General features: G+C 35.1%; 1 protein-coding gene across 1 annotated transcript in view; it reads right to left on the bottom strand.

Moving 5' to 3' along the window:
- The window catches only part of PPP1R12A (protein phosphatase 1 regulatory subunit 12A), a 160,535-nt gene that overhangs the window by 23,235 nt on the left and 116,415 nt on the right, over positions 1-20,885 (bottom strand). Inside the window, 11 exon segments of the mRNA XM_032645243.1 lie at positions 551-616; positions 4,847-4,968; positions 7,505-7,673; positions 7,916-8,116; positions 9,541-9,631; positions 15,977-16,153; positions 16,551-16,718; positions 17,637-17,741; positions 18,593-18,687; positions 19,946-20,004; positions 20,007-20,160. Coding sequence (XP_032501134.1) covers positions 551-616; positions 4,847-4,968; positions 7,505-7,673; positions 7,916-8,116; positions 9,541-9,631; positions 15,977-16,153; positions 16,551-16,718; positions 17,637-17,741; positions 18,593-18,687; positions 19,946-20,004; positions 20,007-20,160 — 1,407 coding nt within the window.

Here is a 20,885-nt window from a genome sequence, read left to right as displayed (position 1 = left end):
GCAAAAGAGGCACCGCCAAGCTCCTTCCCTGGGAACTACACTCAGTTTAAGCTGCCACAGCTTTGGACTGTGTCTTTGAGCACCGCGATTTATCTCAATTTATCTCTTGCATCCGGTAGCAAGATGTGTCGTAAGGTAATTCCCTCTTCACATTATGTGGCTTACTGAAGATTATGGAACACTCTACTTTTGGACAGCAGTGGAAAACTGTATTCTCTTCTTTGTTTTTTCTTTTCAACTTTGAAGGTTAATTTACATACAATAAACTACATCCACTTAGAGAACACAGTTTCATGAGTTTTGACAGGTGTGTATATCCAAAAAAATACCTCTACAATCAAGATCTAGAACATTCCCAATGTCTCTAAAATACTCTTTGTGCCCCTTTCCAGTCCCTCCACGCCTGATTCCAGAAAACCACTGATGGTCTACCCCCAGCAGGCAGGTACAGTGTGCAGTAACTGTCTGACATGAATAAATATAAATACAAGTAAAAAGTAACCCTTAAAAAATACGAATACTTCTAAATACAAAAAATAATGTTATTTACCTGAGTTTCTTTCTTATTGGATCCCTCTTCTGTATCGGATTGTTGTTCTTGCTCATTTTCATCACTCTAAAATAGATTTTAGAAAAGTAAAGATAAATTTCAAACGGTTAATATTTAAATACATTAGGGTTTTTGTAATTTAAAATGACCCTTGAGAAAAACCTAACAGGAAATGGATCAAAAGGAAAACTGTTTTTTAAGTGTGACTTTTTTGGCCTTATTTAGAGGAAGGCTATTTTGTCTGCATGTACAATATAAGTAGGTTAGTGTATACGGTGAAGAAAGACCATCTACCTAACATTCTGATTTAGGAAACACATACTGGGGATGAGGAAGCTGGAGGCTTAGCATGAAAAAGATGATACTCAATTTTATATTGTAATGTTACGGCGTGTACTTTAATAGTCAATGTAGATACTATGTAGCTGCTCAACTATAATGAGGGAGCAAAAATAGGAAACTCATTAAGTAAGAAAAACTCTATTCTATAAGCTTGGCAAGATTTATACAACGGTCCTATTATATTTAGGTAGTTCAGCTATCTAGAAATTTTTTGGGAATTTACAGCACACCAAATGGAAAACTAAGGTCTCAGTAGGCTAAAAACCTAGACTCCCAGACAATAGGAATGTTCTACTAGAAGGTCTGAACATCTCAACAAACCATAAAGGATTGAAAGAAAAGGGAAATTTGCAATCAAACATATCTGGCTCAGGCTCACTATAAAAATACCACAGGCTTTAAAACTAAATCATCCTATTTCACACTGGTACAGCTATTTTCAGCTCTGTGACTTAGTGTAAATTTATTTAAAAATTTTTTGAGCCACAGTTATCTCCTCCACACGTGGGGATAAAAACCTTATAGAACTGCCCTAAGGATTATAGAGGATCTTTGTACAAACTATCATGTGGTACCTAGCAAAAATGATATGTGAAGTTACTAAGTGAACGGGAGAAATTAATGCTCCTAATGCCAGTATTACTTATTAATATAAATGTATTAATTCCGCAACATGAACTAATTGTCTTTATGCGTTACTGTTTCATGGAAGAACACAGGAACTGGAAATTTAAAAAGTGGGGAGGGGGACTTCCCTGGTGGCACAGTGGTTAAGAATCCGCCTGCCATACACGAGTTTGATCCCTGGTCCAGGAAGATCCCACATGCCATGGAGCAACTAAGCCCATGCGCCACAACTACTGAGCCTGCACTCTAGAGCCTGTGAGCCACAACTACTGAGCCCACATGCCTAGAGCCCGTGCTCCACAACAAGAGAAGCCACCGCAATGAGAAGCCCGTGCACTGCAACAAAGAGTAGCCCTCACTTGCCGCAACTAGAGAAAGCCCGAGCGCAGCAACGAAGACCCACCGCAGCCAAAAATAAATAAATTTATTTAAAAAGAAAAAAAAAAAGAAACCTAATAATATAACAGAGTAAAAACACTACCTTATCTTTGACAGAGCCCTTGGTTCTTTTTGTATATTTTCTGACATAGGTTCAATCATGAGGCCATGAAAAGGGAAGGAGACTTGTGCTGATGGTTGATTAGAACACAATTCAATGCAAGCTCAAATTAAAAAGATGAGTATTGCCCACATGGATCTCAGGAAGAATTCTTTTTTTTTTTTTTTTTTTTTTTATGCGTTACGCGGGCCTCTCACTGCTGTGGCCCCTCCCGTTGCGGAGGACAGGCTCCGGACGCGCAGGCCCAGCGGCCATGGCTCACGGGCCCAGCCGCTCCGCGGCATGTGGGATCCTCCCAGACCGGGGCACGAACCCGTGTCCCCTGCATCGGCAGGCAGACTCTCAACCACTGCGCCACCAGGGAAGCCCCTCAGGAAGAATTCTTATAATGCTGGTTAAGTGTATGACTCCAGAAAGTGGATTTTTGAAGGGAGAGCTGGTATAAATAAAATTGGGGAAAAATAAATACTATATAATAAAACTTTGCCTGTTAACCCCCTAATACATGTAAGTTATTAAAAAGATAATTTTTAAGTAGTAGGAGTTACTATGTTAAGGTGCTAAGACTGTGAGGTTTTATGTTACTCCTATTAAAATGTTACTGGGCAATCAGTGAGAATCAACCAGACATCATGTACTTCCTGACAGAGGACAAAACACCCTGCCAAGAAAATACTGAACCAAAATCTGATCATTTCTCTACCTCAAACTACCAATTCATAGGAAACATAAAAAGCTACATGACTGTGTTAAACTATAGTTCAGGGATATAACCCAGTTCATTAAAAAATAACTGTAAGAAAAAAAGAGATGGAGGACATAACTGATTACAAGAGACTTTAAAGAAATAACTAATCATAATGTATGGTCCTTATTTGGTTCCTACTCAAATTAGCAAAGTATAAAATTAGAACAGGGACTTCCCTGGTGGTCCAGTGGGTAAGACTGTGCTCCCAATGCAGGGGGCCCGGGTTTGATCCCTGCTCGGGGAACTAGATCCCGCACCCATGCCACAACTGAGAGTTCACATGCTGCAACTAAGAGTCCTCATGCCGCAACTAAAAGACCCCGCATGCTGCAACTAAGACCTGGCGATACCAAAATAAATAACTATTTAGGACTTCTCTGGTGATGCAGTGAGAATCTGCCTGCCAATGCAGGGGGACACAGGTTCAAGCCCTGGTCTGGGAAGATCCCACATGCCGTGGAGCAACTAAGCCCGTGCACCACAACTACTGACCCTGTGCTCTAGAGCCCCCAAGCCACAACTACTGAGCCCACACCCCGCAACTACTGAAGCCCGTGTGCCTAGAGCCTGTGCTCCATAACAAGAGAAGCCACTGCAATGAGAAGGCCGAGCACCGCAACAAAGAGTAGCCCCCGCTCACCACAGTTAGAGAAAGCCCACGCGCAGCAACCCAACGCAGCCAAAAATAAAACAGTCTATGGCAAAACTGAGAAATCTAACACTAAATGCCTACTGAGGAGGGTCTCGCAACAGAGCAAATAAATTCTAGCCATATGCCCAGAAAGATTCAGGAATTGTAGATTTTAAAAAAACCAAAAATAAATAAAGAAATAAAATAACTATTTAAAAAATAAAATAAAATTACAACAAACCATTTATGGCAATATGAGTCAACAGGACATTAAAACTGACTGAATATTCAATATTAAGGATTTATTGTCAATTTATTTAAAAATAAACATGATCATGGTATTGTGATCACTTATTATATGATAACGTATTGTGGTTACTTTTATTATTTTTTAAAAATAAAATTCTAATATTTTTTAAAAAGGTGTCCTTATTTCTTAAAAATACAGACTGAGGGCTTCCCTGGTGGCTCAGTGGTTGGGAGTCCGCCTGCCGATGCAGGGGACACGGGTTTGTGCCCCGGTCCGGGAGGATCCCACATGCTGCGGAGTGGCTGTGCCCGTGAGCCATGGCCGCTGAGCCTGCGCGTCCAGAGCCTGTTGCTCCGCAGCGGGAGAGGCCACAGCAGTGAGAGGCCCATGTACCGCAAAAAAAAAAAAAAAAAAATACAGACAAGTTTTTACATATAAAATGATATTACTAAGATTTTCTTCAGAATAATATGGGAGTTGAGGAAGTGGTGGGGATTTAGCTTAAACAATAAATACCTGGGGTGGGGCCATATACTTTTTTATGTTTGAACTTTTCTGTATTAAAAAAATTTTTTAATGAAAAAAAAAAATCAACTGGCTAAAAAAACAATCCTCCCAAAACCAAATTATTTTTGCCTTCATGTAGGTATATGTTGTATTGAAACAGTATAAATTTCACTTTAACCACGTTACCCCACAGCTCTTCTTTCTCTTGCATATGAGTATCAATGTCAGGCATACAATCAGGGATCAAGAAAAAAAATTAAATTTATAGGATTGTTATAATTTGATAAGTAAAGCACTGCATCTATCCAGCATCACTTGAGATGGAAATAATTGTTATGTATATCATAATCATATTCATGAAAATAGGATTAAATATAAAGCATCTTTCTTTCAAGAACCGCTAAGATAAATGAGCAGTTTAGCCATTATACAATAATCAACATTTGTACACTGAGCTGCAGCCATTATTATTTTTATACCAATATTGGGACAGTATTCTTACTTTTAATACCAGAAATCTAAGTAGTTGTTTATTCTTATAAAGGAGAACTCTTCTGATTTAAATAAGTCAGCTCAAACACATAGTGATGATCTAAAGAATATATAATCTGAGGCATATAAGAAATCATTAGTGTACATTCTTGGAAAGATTAAGCATACTATCAAGTAGTTATATTTTAATAGGTTCTCACATCTTGTGTCCAGAATGAAACTCCTGTAGATCTTCTTTTCTCTCTTGGTCGCCGTCGTTCTCTGATTGATTTAGGTTGTGATTTATCTTCTCCCTCTTTTTCTTCTTCTCTCTTTTCTCCCTCTGTTAAGGATTAAAATTATTCATATGGCAGCCATGTATCTTGATAGTATTTTGCAGTGTGACTTAGAAAATAATTCTAAGTCAACCTCCTTTGTGAAGCCTTCTAAAATTCTCTAATCAGAAATAAATTTTGCCCCTCCCAGTGCTCCTATAACACGTGGCTTAAACATGTATGTGTATCTCTCATTAGATACGTTTTTGAGAATCAAGATAAGAACTGATTTAAATTACTTCATTTTTCTAGTGCCTAAAACAAAAATTTTGCTAAAAAGACACACTTACTATTTGCTGAACAGAAAATAATTGAATCCTATGAAGAGAATGGGGTCCCAGTTATTAACATCTGACAGGAAGATAGTTATTATACCTAACATTAACGCTTCAAGATTAGTTATTATAACCAAACAGTGCATAATGATGGAACAGCTAGTGGGCATCATATAAATTTATCAGTTTCCGCTTCTACCATTCCCAGTCCTCCTTCAGCAGTAGAATGAATACAGTAGTCATTGAATTTTCTATTAGTATCTAAGAGCAAACCTTTTTTTGTGTTGCTGGGAAAAAAATTATCTTTTATTAAAAACAAATCAATGTAAACAAATGTTAGTCTTCAAATTTGTTCCCTTCCTGGGATAGTTAAAATAGCTTCAGAGTCACATACTAGAAGAATATTAGGCCCTCTGAATATGCTGTAAAAAGCAGACAGGGCTTCCCTGGTGGCGCAGTGGTTGGGAGTCTGCCTGCCAATGCTGGGGACATGGGTTCAATCCCTGGTCCAGGAGGATCCCACATGCCGTGGAGCGGCTAAGCCTGTGTGCCACAACTACTGAGCCTGCGCTCTAGAGCCCGCGAGCCACAACTACTGAAACCTGTGCGCCTAGGGCCCATGCTCCAACAACAGGAGAAGCCACCGCAATGAGAGGCCCGCACACCGCAACAAGGAGTGGCCCCTGCTCACTGCAACTGGAGAGAGCCCTCGCGCAGCAATGAAGACCCAATGCAGCCCCCCAAAAAAAGCAGATTGTAAAAAAAAAAAAAAGACATATGGAACAAAGTAACGTTAAAAATGATTTTTAAAAGGCTCCTTGTGTCATTGTCTCCTTGCTGTGAAGAAAAAGAAGCAAAAGAAACCCCAAAATTATAGTATTAAGAGGGGTTTTAAAGTTGCTTTTAGAATTAGTTTACAGCAAAGGTCGCAAACTCCAACATAGAGAGTGGCCATCCAGGTTACATAAAGAGGTAAAATGGGCCAGGAGGGCACTACTCCAAAGGGGTGGGGGTGGGGCTGCTACTACTTGGCTCTAATCAATTGTTGACCTGTGAGAATTCAGAGCCAGCGTTGCCATATCTTCCAACTTTTCAACAGAAGACAGAAATATGAATTTTTATGCAGACACCCCTAATTTTAAATGTTTGCTCAAAATTTTTACAAACATTAGATGGGTTTCACACTTAATGGTTTAAAGAACTGAAATATCTCAATGACCAACAAAAGAAAAGCCAGCTGGAAGTTGAAAAAAAATTAATTTTCTGAAGTTTATTCCTACATGATTACTGATATTATCATGACTAATACTATGAAATTTTGCTTTTTTTAAAAAAAATTTTAATTAATTTTATTTTTGGCTGCGTTGGGGCTTTGTTGCTGTGCGTGGGCTTTTCTCTAGTTGCGGCGAGCAGGGGCTACTCTTCGTTGCAGTGTGCAGGTTTCTCATTGTGGTGGCTTCTCTTGTTGCAGAGCACAGGCTCTAAGTGCATGGGCTTCAGTAATTGTGGATCACGGGCTCTAGAGCGCAGGCTCAGTAGTTGTGGCGCATGGGCTTTGTTGCTTGCTGGCATGTGGGATCTTCCCAGACCAGAGCCCGAACCCGTGTTCCCTGCATTGGCAGGCGGATTCTTAACCACTGAGCCACCATGGAAGCCCGAGATTTTGCTTTTAAAATATTAAATACCTACAATTAGGAATAATTTATTTAGTAGCCATCTCTTATTTAAAGGAGGAGTTAATTAGTGTTTACATAGGAAGCTTATATGAAATAATAGGAAATGTTAATAGCATCAATATGCCAATATACAGCTGAAAAAGAAATCTATTTCTCAAGAAATAAGCATAAAAATAAGTTTTTTTGGCAAAGACATTACATATGTTAAATGATTTTTGTTTAAAACAATTTCACAGAAAACAGTTAAAAGATATCTACATAATATGCAAGAAATGACTTGAAACATTAATAGAAATAATCAATAAACTGCTCCTAGAAATAATCACCCCACCAGTTTTTCTATACTAACTTTTCTATGTTGATGGACATAAAGATTTTTGAAGGCAATAAAGATATACATATCAATGCCAGACCACATTATTTTCTGTTTTTATTTTCTACTTTTCTCATTCTCAACCATCATGTTGTTTCTGGTTAGGTAGAATGAGTCCCAGTTTAGGATGTTGTTACTCTTCTGTTAAACTACTAGGAAAAACCAAGTCAAAGAATTCATCTGAAGGAAACAAAGTGTTTTCCAAATCTGGTCCTCTTACCTCTTTCATTTTCCTTTGTTAATCCTCTGGAGTAAGCAGAAGTTATACCTACAAGACTATTTGGCCTGTTTAGTTGACTTGAAGCATAGAGTGAACTGCTCATGGTAGAAAGTGAAGAGGATGGAGTGGTTGAACTTGAAGTTGATACTGGTCTGTAGCGTTGATAAGTCTGTGAAATATTAAAATTAACAACCATTTGAAATATAAACATAGATAAAAACATATAAGACACTTAAATTCATTTCAAAGGAAAAGTAACGTTCTAATCATGTCAAAATAATTTAGATTTCCAGTTAAAATCCTTATGAATATTTGGTATATGGTTTGTTAGTAAATAAATCTCTTGCATTTTGAGAATCACAAGAACTATCCATGCTACCTGACCTAGTGCTGTTGTTGGTATACTATTACCTCATCATATGTTCTGGAGTACTTTTGTTTATATTCATCTTCTCTAGATGTTTCTGACTCCTTCTTTTCTTCTTGCTTCTCTTTATCCTGTTTTTCTTTTTCCTCTTTTTCTTTTTCTTCATTTTCTTGTTCTCTGGTTCGGGTAGAACGACTCCTTCCTATCGTTTTCTCAGCTTCCTGAAGATCAGTCAATGTCACCCCCTGCACGCAAAAAAAGATAAATTTAATTATGAGAGGCATTAAGGCTCATTTCAAAGGAATATTTTATAAGTAGATATATTAAATACGAATGTATTAAAAGTCAAATATGCATGTTTGGAATTGGTTTGCAAATTGAAACAGAATTTCTAGTCACATTCATTCTATGAAGAATCATCATGAGCAAGCACAATAATAGGTACTGGGAAAGAAATAAAATGTGTGCAAGAAATTGTCTCTGTATTCAAGAAATTAACAGAATAGCACAGGAACTGACCATATGAATATAAATATTCCCAAGAAGTTCAGAGAAAGAAGGAAAAGCCAATATATGCATTATTTATATATTAAATTTATATATATTTATGTTTCTATATATGTATATGCACACAGAGAAGATTTCAGTAAAGAAGTAATTTTTGAAGGTTAAGTCTTGAAAAGAATAGGTTGGATTTCAAGAAGCTAAGGCACGAAGATAGAAAAAATATGTTAAGTAATGGCAAGGATTAAACACTTGAATCTAGGGACTTCTCTGGTGGTCCAGTGGTAAAGAATCCGTCGTCCAATGCTGGGCATGTGGGTCTGATCCCTGGTCGGGGAAATAAGATCCCACATACCGCGGGGCAACTAAGCCCGTGTGCCACAACTACCGAGCTCGCGTGCCTCAACAAGAGAGCCCACGTGCTGCAAACTATTGAGCCCATGCACTCTGGAGCCTGTGCGCCACAACTACAGAGCCCATATGCCCTGGAGCTCACGCGCCATAACTAGAGAGAGAAAACCCGCACACCACAACTAGAGAGAAGCCCACACGCTGCAACGAAGAGCCCATGTGCCTCACCGAAAAGATCCCACATGCCTCAATGAAGATCCTGCGTGTTGCAACTAAGACCCGAGGTAGCCGAAAAAATAAATAAAATAAATAAATAAACAGTTGAATCTGGACTTTGGAGCCCCTCAACTGTAGGAAAGGGAAGACACGAGAGATATAGGAGAGAGAATGGTAAGTGGGTAAGAAGATGATAACTAGCTTGAGTGACATTTTTCTCATACTTGTATATCAGCTTTTTGATATACCTAATATAAAAGACCTATTTCCCATACCTTCCAAATACGCATAGAATTCTTTAATAATTATGCGACATCATATATGATTAATTTTAACACTGATCAAATATCCTGAGCCAGACACTATATTAGGAATAGAAAAATAAATACTTAAAGAGATATAAAGGCATATGCTACTTAGATGAAATGTAACATTAACAGTATAGCCACATAAAAAGGCTACGGTAGGATTACTAAGGCAACTTTTATCTTTTAAGATTTACTCATATTATATAGTGACATCAGTATTTTCACAGAAATGTGAAAAAGGGAAAGATAATTTATTTTGAACTTTTATATATTTTACACATTAAATATACCTGTGTTGATCTTCTAGACTGTCTTGCTTGTCTAGATCTTGCTTTTCTTTGGGATTCAGACTCTTCATCTCTAACAGGAGTGAGGTATGATCTACAGTAATAAATAAAAATTGTCACTTGGAGATGCAATACTTGTGAATATAATTATACATGAATGTGTGTAAGTGAAACATTTAAGTTTAGCATTTTAATGGATTTTAAGAAAGAGTCCTCAGAAAATGGTTAAACCCACTCTGAAATTCAACAATGCAATTTGATAGTTTTTTAGATTGGAACTACTCATATTAACATATTTTTAAAGTTCTTCCTAACCACAGTTTTGGTTTTTTTTAAACCATGTAACATCATTCCTCTTAGCTCCTTTCTTGATTTTCTACAACACCATCCTAGATGATATGTGAAGTTACAAGGCTAAACTATAGACTGTCAATGTCTTCTTATGGTAAAGGACTGAATGTAATATTTAGGATATGGGATGACTAGTGAGGAAGCAGCACTCCCTGCATTCTTGTCATTGTGCATTTACTAATAATGTTTTTGGCAGACATCGCACTCTTGTTCATACTTTAAGTTCTCTAAAAATTCAAGTGTTTTTATATACGAACTGCTTTAAAATCAGCATCTTATTCTTGGGTCACTGATTTTCTGATACAGAGAAGAGGATTTGGCATTTATGTTCACTAGATTTTATACTATAACTCTAAGCCTATGTTCCATCCTGTCACACGGTATGCACAACTTCAAAAGCATGCAATCTATGTCAAGAGGTAAATAATGAATTAAAGGGTTGAACAAGCAAAGACAAGACAGAGCCCTGCAACATAAGAAAACTTCCCTCTAATGAACAATATTATTCGGGAAGTTCAATAGTTAACAGTTTATCTAGTTATACTACTACCATCTAGCTCACATTTCTCAGAGAACATTCTGAACTTGAGTATCTCTATTTTCTGTTGTTCATTAAGTTTATCAATAACCTATCATCATACCCCTATCCCCAAATGCTATTTTTTAAAAACTCTCATGTTAACTTTAGTGTTCTTCTCAATTTGTAATTCATTCTGCTCTTTAACCTCCCTGACGCTATTCACATATTCATAACAAACTTTAGAATTTATTCTTTGTTTTATGCCTTATGTTTTATTTCTTCTGTGTCCTTTAAAGCTCTAAGTTCAGAGAGTATAACACATCTTCAAACACCTTACAGTTATTCACAGTTCCTTCAGAATTCTTTTTAGAGAACTCTCATTCTTTTTGATACATAGGAATGCGTCTTTCCCTCCAAAGTCTTGAATTTTTTGGAATCTGTCTCTCTAAAACTAGAATACAAGATTCATTATTCCTAGGATTTGTCTCCTTGGATAACTAACCCTAAGATGACATAGTCATTTCTCACCCAAGATCCTGGTTGCCTCAATTTCATCAATTAACTACTACTTATTGGTTAAAGTTAGTTCTAGAGGACTGGTTCTTCTTGCTTCTACTCTAATCACAGATAAACTGTAAAGCAAGGTAAGTCAAGAAATTCTCAAGAGGGTGTTTTTACTTGAATGAGACATCCAGCAAACTTAGATGAAAATCCCATCACTTCTATATTCTGACTTGTTTTCATCATCTGCTTTGAGAAAATATCACTTGTGTTCTCTATTCGGTTGAATAACTTATGGCACTATATCATAAGGATAATATGTTTTTTTTCTCTTTATCCGTATGTTTTCTATCACTTTTTACCTCTAGGTTTCTAGAATATCCTGAATGATTATGTCTTTTTGCTATCATAATAGCACTACATTTATCTCATCAATAGGCACAGCTCATCAAATTGAAGCATTTCGAAATTGAAGCATTTCATTGAAGAGCTCTATTCTACCAAATTTTGATTCTATTAAAAACTAGTACTGACTTAAGTTCATAAAATAAAATTTTAATTTTTTTAATTAAAAAAAATTTGTCTCCCTAAAAGTGAAAGGCAAGGGAGAAGTCACTAAATAAAACATTTTGCTTATCACCATTTCCGTAGTTTAACTTTCTAGTTGAAATTCTGTATGGCTTCATCTGTACCAACACACAAACCCAGAGATGAATACAACTAGTAGGATACCTGCCCTCTCTCCATTCTATGATGCTCAAAAGCTTGATATTCCTTTTTCTCCCATTGTTTTATTATTTCTATTGTCTATATATCAATTTTCTTGAGTTTTAAGGTTTTTATTCAGCTGTAACAGATACTTTCTCATTTTTATTACAACTCCAGTGATTTTTCTGGGACAAGAAAGAGGATAACCAATAAATTTGTTATTAGAGTTTAAGAAACATTAATTCTGGAATACGATTTTTGTATTGTTTGTTGTAGAAGTTGATTATATAAATGTGGAAAATACTATACATTCTAACCTTCTCCAGGAAAATAACAACATATTAAAGGGTCTGAAAAGGACTAAGGGAAGAAACCTGTTTAACTGTGCTTAACTCAGCATTTTCCAAGACCATTTAAGCAGGAAAAAGTTTTTTTTTTTCTTTTGTGGTACATTTTTAAACGTGTAAAAGTTCTCTGTGAAATATTAGCCTGTAAAATGGCTATTTTTTTCATCCATTCATTTAACACTTATTTATGCATCTACTGGTCCTATGCAATTTACTGCCTTTTGGACTTCCACCAGATGAGGAAAAAAAAAATAACAGAAAGAGAAGAAACCTAAATGTGATAGCAAATCTAGTTTAACAAAAGTTTATAGCAGCCTAGACAGCTGCATGTATCACTTCAGCATTTCATGAGCTGCTCTGAAAGTACAAATGGACATGAAAGACTGAATTCTTATTTCCACTATGTACAAAGTTTTCATATATAGTTTAAAACAACTGCATTGTCACTATGCCCCTTTACCCCATGGCAAATAGCACTATCAACCATCACACTCTCTCCCAAGAAGCCTAGATTGTTTTTCAATACTTTCAAGCTGCCATGAAAGTTAATAAATCTATTTATCATATCTGGTTTAACATATGCAGGTTAGGGGCATAAAAATTACTAGCTGAAAGACTTGTAAAATCTGTTCATTTAAAATTTCCATACAAACATTTGCTCCAAATTAGCATAAAAACCTAACCTATCGATTTGTAATATAGGAAATATATTTGATAGTCCCCATCTGAAATTCAGTTCCTTTCTCCTCCTTGAGGTGTCTATACAGAGCAGATCTCTAAGAACAGGATGTAGAGAAAACAAATAATTCATATTTTTAATATGTGTTTAATTCCAAAGAGGTGATCATCAAAAAGATGGCAGAACATACCAAATTGCATTACTATATCATACTGTCACACTGATCTCTTTTGTATAACTGTATAGGGTATATAATTTTACTTACTAGTCTTAGATTGCCCACTATTTTCTGAACAATCCAAAGGTTATTCTTAAATTAAGGTTTTTTCCCTCAGTAAGAGCAATTATTCTATATATTATTTCCCTGACATTTATTGGTTGAAATATTTATATTTATTTATAATATTTATTTTTTGGTTAGTCAACCAAAGTACATCTCTAAAAAACTGAATACCAGCCCTTGCTTCTCATTCAGCATTTTTCCTTCCAGAGGGAAAAAATAAAGTAGTCAAATGGGAGCTGGCTGAGCCAAGGGAAAATGGTAGAAAAGAGCAGTTGTACCGAACCATGTGAACTCATACTACAAATAAGAAGTTATTAGTAAGGTACTGTTTTGCAGTTTGAAAAGACTATAGAGAATTAGAAATGCCTAAACAATGAAAGAATTTGCCATCTTGCTCCACCTACCTACCTATCTATCTAGATATTCTGCCACCCCGCGAGGCTTGCTGGATCTGTTCCCTGATCAGGGATTGAACCCAGGCCATGGCAGTGAGAGCCCGGAATCTTAACCTCTAGGCCACCAGGGAACCTCACCATGCTCCATCTATTTAAAGCTAGCTTCTCCTCCCTGCTCCCCAATGCCTCCTCCCTCCAATTAATCAATTGGAAATCTTTATAAAAACAGAAAATTTTCATCCAAACCTGATCAATTAAAAACAGGAAAATTCAACAATAATGTGGAATTTAATAGTGTACACAGTAACTTTACATAATATCTAAAAGTACATATGTAAGGGTACCTAAAAATGGCATAAATGTATTAGTATCTTTTTCAGCCACAGTATATTCTTAAATCACCATACATACATTTGGGGGCAAATTTTCAACTATATACATTTTGAAACCATTAATGAAATTTAATTAAAAAGACAAACAGGGGAATTCCCTGGCAGTCTAGTGGTTAGGATCTGTGCCTTCACTGCTGAAGGCCCTGGTTCAATCCCTGGTTGGGGAACTAAGATCCCACAAGCCAAGCAGCGTGGCCAACCAAAAAAAAAAAAAAAAAAAAAAAAAAAAAAAAGACAGACGAGGCCAAAATTGCAAACAATTATTTGACATGAAACAAAACACAAACATTAATATTATTGCACACATCACTGAAGCAAGTGAGACAAAATTTCTGTAATGTAGACCCGGAAAAATGTCAATAGACATATTTTATTTCTTATGATATGAGAACCTTCTCTGTCCTAACAATATCACCAAATATTTAATTCTCAATCTTAAAGTCTTCCAGGATTTATTCTAAAAGATGAAACTCAATACTTTCCAACAATATAAAAAATAAAGAAATCTGAGGTTAATCATAATTTGCTTGTTCTGAAACAACTGATGATTTTGGGGAGACATTCACTGGCTTTGTCATTGGAAAAACTTTTTTAAAGTATGGAATGCTAGATAGAAAGGATTCTAGAAGTTAAAAACTATATAAATTAAATACCTCATTTTACAGAAGAATAAATTCTAACCCACAGAGAACTCTTACCTTAGGATTAAGGCACAGCAAGGAGTAAAAAACCAAGACCTCCTGAACCTTTTCCCCTTCAGCTCCCCACCTCCCAAAAAACCAAAGCCCTCAAATTCATTTTCACTAGAAGAGAATGATGAGTGCCTATGAAACTCTAATTTCTGTAGGCTATGTGGTCTCATTGAAAACACCTCAAAAACCTAAAACTGACTAAATTTAAGAGAAAAACAAGAATAATTAAAATATGATATGACCTATACTGGTATTCAAAAATCACAAAATGCTAACTGCTTGTAGTGCTGTTAGAGAAGTATCATTAAATTTCACCATAAAAATAGAAATGGAGCATAAATATATTGACAGAAACTAAAGATGTAATGATAGGAAAGAAAACATTTTTTTAATTAAAAAAGTTTTCAAAACATTTAACATTTTGTTACTTTTCATATATTCACCACAAATATTACTATAAGGATGCTACTACTTACAACAGGCCACGCACTTTCCTAGGCATCAGAGACAAAAGATGTATAAGACTGTATATGAATACTATGTGCTAGAAATAAAACCAAATTAATCTGGTTGGTATTTTAGTTAAGGAAAATATCAGCTATGTAGCTGATTTTTCAAGAATAAAATATTTAAAGAGGTTACGTTTAGTTTCCTAAGATGTTCTTTCGCAAGAGGGAAAACCAAATTCAAAGCTAGGGACTATGCATGATATAGCAGACAGAACCCTGGACTGATTCTCCTGTAATATTGGGCCTAGCCTTAGCTCTCATACTTACTAACCACATAAAAGTGGAAAAGTCACTTAATATCTCTGGAACTCAGTTTCCTTCTGTAAAGGATATCATAAAAGATAATAGGTAAATTCCTTTCCACATCTATGATTCCATACCAATTGGCTGCAACAGGAAGAAGTGAGCAATGCTCATAAAAATGTTTTAAGCACATAAAACAAATTCACAGACCCTTTAAAAAATTTAATTAACAAGTGCCTTCTATGTACCAGAATTAAAACTAAGTGAATGTAGTTAACATACTTAAAATTATTTGGCTTACACATATGCATAAGAAGCCATTCTTCACCAAAAGAATTTTAAAATGAAATTCTCAAAAATAACAACAAAAATCGCTAAACATGCATCAAACTTCTTAATAATGAGGTGGAAGGGGGAAACAATAAGAATAAAAAACCTGTTTTTGTCATGTTACATCTAGTTTTCCATGAGTATGAGTTGTTTAATATGTGTTTAGAGTATGCGCTTAGATCTTCATCACAAAAATGTTTTGAATTAAATAAACCATTAAAACTAAGATGGCTAAGTATGAAGACAACTATCTGGCTCAGTGCCTTTAAACAAGAACATTAATTCTGTCAGAGGTGGGTTACCAAGCCTAAAGGCGAATAATTGCTAATTGTATCAATTTACATAGTTCTGAGCTGATCTAGGTTATCTCATGTATTAACCTACTGAAGAGATAGTCACCAACTTCCCAAGATTAAAAAAACAAGCAAAACAAACAACTTTCATCATTGGGCAAGATATATCAGTAGTCCTATTAGGACCTTTACACACCTGCGTCTCTCCCTGACCTCTGAAGTGGAGGAGACAGTGCCAGCAGTAGTTGTAGTCAGGGTTGTGGTAGAGGCTGCAGCATTTACAACAGTTGGAGCAACAGGAATGGTCACTGCCGTAGGAACACTGTCCTTTTCTTTTTCAGTACTATCCTCAGCCCACAAACGATTTGAGGTACTATAGCATCATAAGCAGCAACACAAAAAAGAGAAAAGGAAAACAGCTAAACAAGGAAAGCACTTTCTAGCAGCTGAAAACATGTGACTACAGGGATGGATTTTTTTAAAACATAAGGTGAGACATCTTTCATCTATGAACCAAAAAGTTCACCCAGAGCTGTCAAAGAGAAATTTACACTTTAAGCAGCTTAATGCAAGGAAAGTTCATAAGTTAGGAACTTAATATTTTTTCCCCAGACATGCATAATTGCCTCTTTTTGGAACCAATTTTTGTTTGTAAATCATTTTAACAAGGTCAATGAAAAAATCCAGAGCCCCACAATCTTCTAAACAAAAATGCATGCACATACATAAGCACACAGTAGGCCTGAACACAAAATGTATCTGTGACTCACCTGCTTTGTGTGCCTGCTGAGGAAGAACCCGTTGTAATCTTTGTAGTAGTGCTTGTGCTGGAAAGCAGGCTTTTCTGAAGCCCAGCTGCAGAGGTAACTGTTGGTGTTGATGTGGTGCTTGGAACACTAGAACTAATCAAATCATCTTGTCTTCTACCAAAGGAGCAACTAAAGGAAAGAGTCATATCTATATAGAATGTGTTTGTATGTGTATTCTATAGTCAATGCCTATACATTATACAGATTCACAAGGCTAGGAAAAAATCTAAAAGACTGTGTTCCTAAATACGCCACCGGCTCCAGCACCAAGAGTTGCATCTACAACTTGCTAGAGTCTAGATGACTTCCCTAATTTGGTAGTGTATCATTTTACTGCATCCCCCACCCACCAACAAGATTCAAAGATGATCTGATAGTTTACATTTCTGGAACTGTTCCAGGTCATATGGTCACGCCAGGTTGGGTCTGGAAAAACACTTTGGTTTGGTTTTACTTGGGGAAAGTTAAGACTTAAGCATTTTCTAAGAAATTGTTTTGGCAATGGGTCACATCCCTAGGGGTGACCCATGCCTATATTATATTTGTTGATCTTTTAGTCTTTTTTTGGTTGCTTTTAGCAGAGAAAATAACACATAGATTTTCCACCCCCTCTCCAATATGGTATTACCAACATTCCAATTCAAGGCATTTCCATTGCTCTGAGTTCTAACCCAGGTAGAAACTTTCCAGGTCACCACATGAGATCAATTAATTAATCTACTTCAACTGCTCTAGTCAATTATATAATTGACTTATATATAATTACATACAGAGTTCCTTTTTTAATATGCTATAATCTAAAAGATACTTCTTAGCATATCAAATTTAATTTAAAAATATATAATATAATAGGAAGGCATAAGTAGGAGCAAATTTTCACCCATCTTTAAATATATATTCTGTGTCTTTAAATGAAGTTTTATTTAAACAACAAAAGATATATTTAATAAAGGCACATTTTTAATGTTATATTAAATTGAGAGCTCCAAACTGGCTCATATTTTGATAAAAGAATACACAAAAGTTACTTAAGAATTATATTATTACCTTTTATGATAAGCTGATCCTTCATTAATTGAGCTATTCTTTCTGAGATCATCTTCCCATTTTCTTCTTGTATATGAACTACTTGTTCGCAAACTTGAAGAATCTCTGTGAAAAAAATATCTTTCAGATTCTGGTAGATAATTTTAAAATAGGGTAAAGAAGCTGTATTTTAATAAACATCTGTAGAAGCAGAAACTAGTAAAATCCCTTAGAAAAACAGTCTGGAATACTTATTAAGAAATGAAGTAATTCACTAAGATTCCAGTTCTAAGATTCTATCCCAAAGGTATAATCCTAACTATAGGGGGGGAAATTTAAATGTTTGCAGAAGTTTTTATTTATGATGACAAAAACATTAGATAATTTAAATGTCCATAGTTTGGGGAGGGGAAATGGCTACTTTAACCTCAGCAAATCTACTCTATGGAACACTATGTACTAATGAAGAACAATGCTTATTGAAAAATACATACTAAATATAAGGGACATTACGAGATCTTAAGTGAAAGAAAAGTCAAGACACAAAATTGAATATTATAACATGATTACCATATATTAAAATTCTCATACTCTATATGTGCTGAAAAGTAGGAAGAAACAAATTAAAATGTTGGACAGTGATCAAGTAAGGGCTTTTTCTCCCTTCTTCTTCTATCCTTTTTCTATTATGTTCCAAATATTTAGAAAGCATATACTAGTCTGTGACCTCATCTGCACCACTGCCCCCTCACTCCGTTATAACCATAATGCCTCATTTTTTTGGCTATTCATGAACATACCAAGCCTGCACCTCCTCAAGTCCCATGTTACTTGGTGTTCTTTCCTATTAGGAATACCCTCCATCCTCTTCCTGAAATCATATCCCACATAATTACAACAAGCTCATGTTTTAACTCTTATGCTAGATAGTAAAGATTTTTATAGTTAAAAAAATAAAACAAATCATAATGAATCCACTGTCTTCTTTCTCTTCAATGTCAGATGTACTGGCTAGTCGTCTTGGTATTGTAGGTGCAACATACGCAAGCCTAGTTCCTTTACTATCTTTCTCCTACACAACAGGGAGAAAAAAGAGTGAAAATAAATCTGTGATGACTATAAGTGCTGCTAAAAGTATTAGGTAAAGAGTATTCAACAATGTATAATTACACAGCCATCATAGTTTATTTTATAATATTTCCATAATTCCTAGCTAAACTCCAAATTGATGTCTATCAATATTCAAGTACTATAAACACTAAAAGACAGCCTGTTCAAATTAATTTTCTTTTCCTCTTCTTTAATCTAGAATTAGCTCTTTTTTAACATAAGAAAAATTCCTCCACATTTTAATGACTTTTTCTGAAACTTCTGTAACATTTACTGTAATGTAGTATTGTAAGATAAATATCTTTACTTCTTTCAGAGAATAAGGTCTCAAATACAGTTCACTGATAAGTCTCAATTACTTACATTATACAAGCTATTTACTACCTTGATATACTATGTTTTAAAAATATAACATTAAAATATACAAAACAAAAGGTTATTTAAATTATATTTAACCAAATCTGGCTGAGAGTGTAGTGACAATGACATCTGTTACATTCTCATTATACTGGCATCAAGTACTTGGAAAACAACTGGAAAATAAATTTATACAAAATAAAAAACATTAAAATTACTTAATGAGAAATTCATTTCTGAATTTCTGATACATGTAAACACTCCTGTATAGAGCAAGAAAACTGTAAGGAAAAAATGTCCAAGCACTAAAAATGCAATAGAAAATAAATAATCCAATTATACAAGATAGCACTGAATGAACTGTGGTGCATTCTATTTAATGCAAGTTAATACTGCCTTTCAAAATATAGTTATTAAAATTGCTCACTAGGACAAAGCTGTGATGTATCAGATGAAAAAGTAGGTAAAGAAATTGCATATATTGGATAAATTTAACTTATGAGTATAAGCACATTCTAGAAAAATGTGTTCCTAAACTTTCAAAACCCTTCTTAATAAATAAAATTAGCTTGCTCCTTGATACATTTTATTGTAAATTCTCAAACAGAATAAAGGATTCCTTTAATTGAGTATAGTCTCTTAATTTATGTTTTGGGCAAATACATCTGATCTTCCCAATAATTATATCCCATATAGATATCTGCGTAAGGTAGGTACATTTGTATTATCATGTAACTCATTAAGTCAGGTGAATTAAGTTGATACATAGATCTAATGATACATAGTAGAAAATCCAACACATCTGATTCCAGGAAAACAAATTATCATAGTTTTTATAGAAACCAAATTGTGAAACAGATTACCTTTTCTTTATTATCCAAAGAGGAGGAAAGTCTGGGACTTGAAGCTGAACGCATAACACTGCAGTGTCTTTTTCTTTCTGAGCCTCTTTAGATGCTGTGATTTCTGCAAGTGCACCATAACTACCAGTCTTTCTAAGTCCTAACCTCCAAGATGCAGGAGACTCATCTTTTCTCTCTTCTTCTTTGGGAGAAATTTTTGTAGCTGAAGTTGGAAACTGTTTTATTTTATTTTATTTTTAAGGAAAAGAGAAAAATTATACAATACTGATCAGTCCTTAAACTGAAAATGAGAAGTTACAGATAATATTGTTTAAAATTATAGTTAATAGTTTCAGGAGAAACACTTTTACTAAGCAGGTTAATGTCTTAGTAAAAAATGTAAAGATCTAAAACTGAAGAAGGAAATACTACCTTTCCAGATGTTAGATTTAAGAACACACACTCCACACTTTGTATCACACAGAAAAATTATGATGCAAATACAGAGAACAGAAATGAGCACACCATAATGACTTAAAACCATGCATCTTTGAAACCAATATTCATATTAAACTTGTTATGTTGTACCTAATATAAATCCTTGCACATCGAAATGCCTCACCATAGATTTTTCACCTTTACTGGGCACAAGAACAATGCCAGTTTTTGCGCAAGCCCTGCCTCCATGATGCAGGATCTACTGATTCCACCACAGGCATGATAGGAGCAATGAAATCATACTAAAGCCAATTAAAATAAGACAGGTAAAGAGATAAAGATTGAAAGCATGAAAACAGAAAAGGAAGTTATGAGCAAAACAGACTTTTCTCTTTTTAAAAGAATTTTATAATAAATTAAAACCCAACAACTGGGTAATTATCCAATCTTTAAAAGTCACTGGGAACAAGTTCAGTTTAGCATGAGAGAATCTGAAAGAATCTAATACAGAAACTTCCAAGGC

This window comes from Phocoena sinus, chromosome 10, assembly GCF_008692025.1.
Source record: "Phocoena sinus isolate mPhoSin1 chromosome 10, mPhoSin1.pri, whole genome shotgun sequence".
In the NCBI taxonomy this organism is placed as follows: Eukaryota; Metazoa; Chordata; class Mammalia; order Artiodactyla; family Phocoenidae; genus Phocoena; species Phocoena sinus.
The sequence above is the reverse complement of the archived record's forward strand: the minus strand, read 5'-3'. Positions and strand labels throughout refer to the sequence as shown.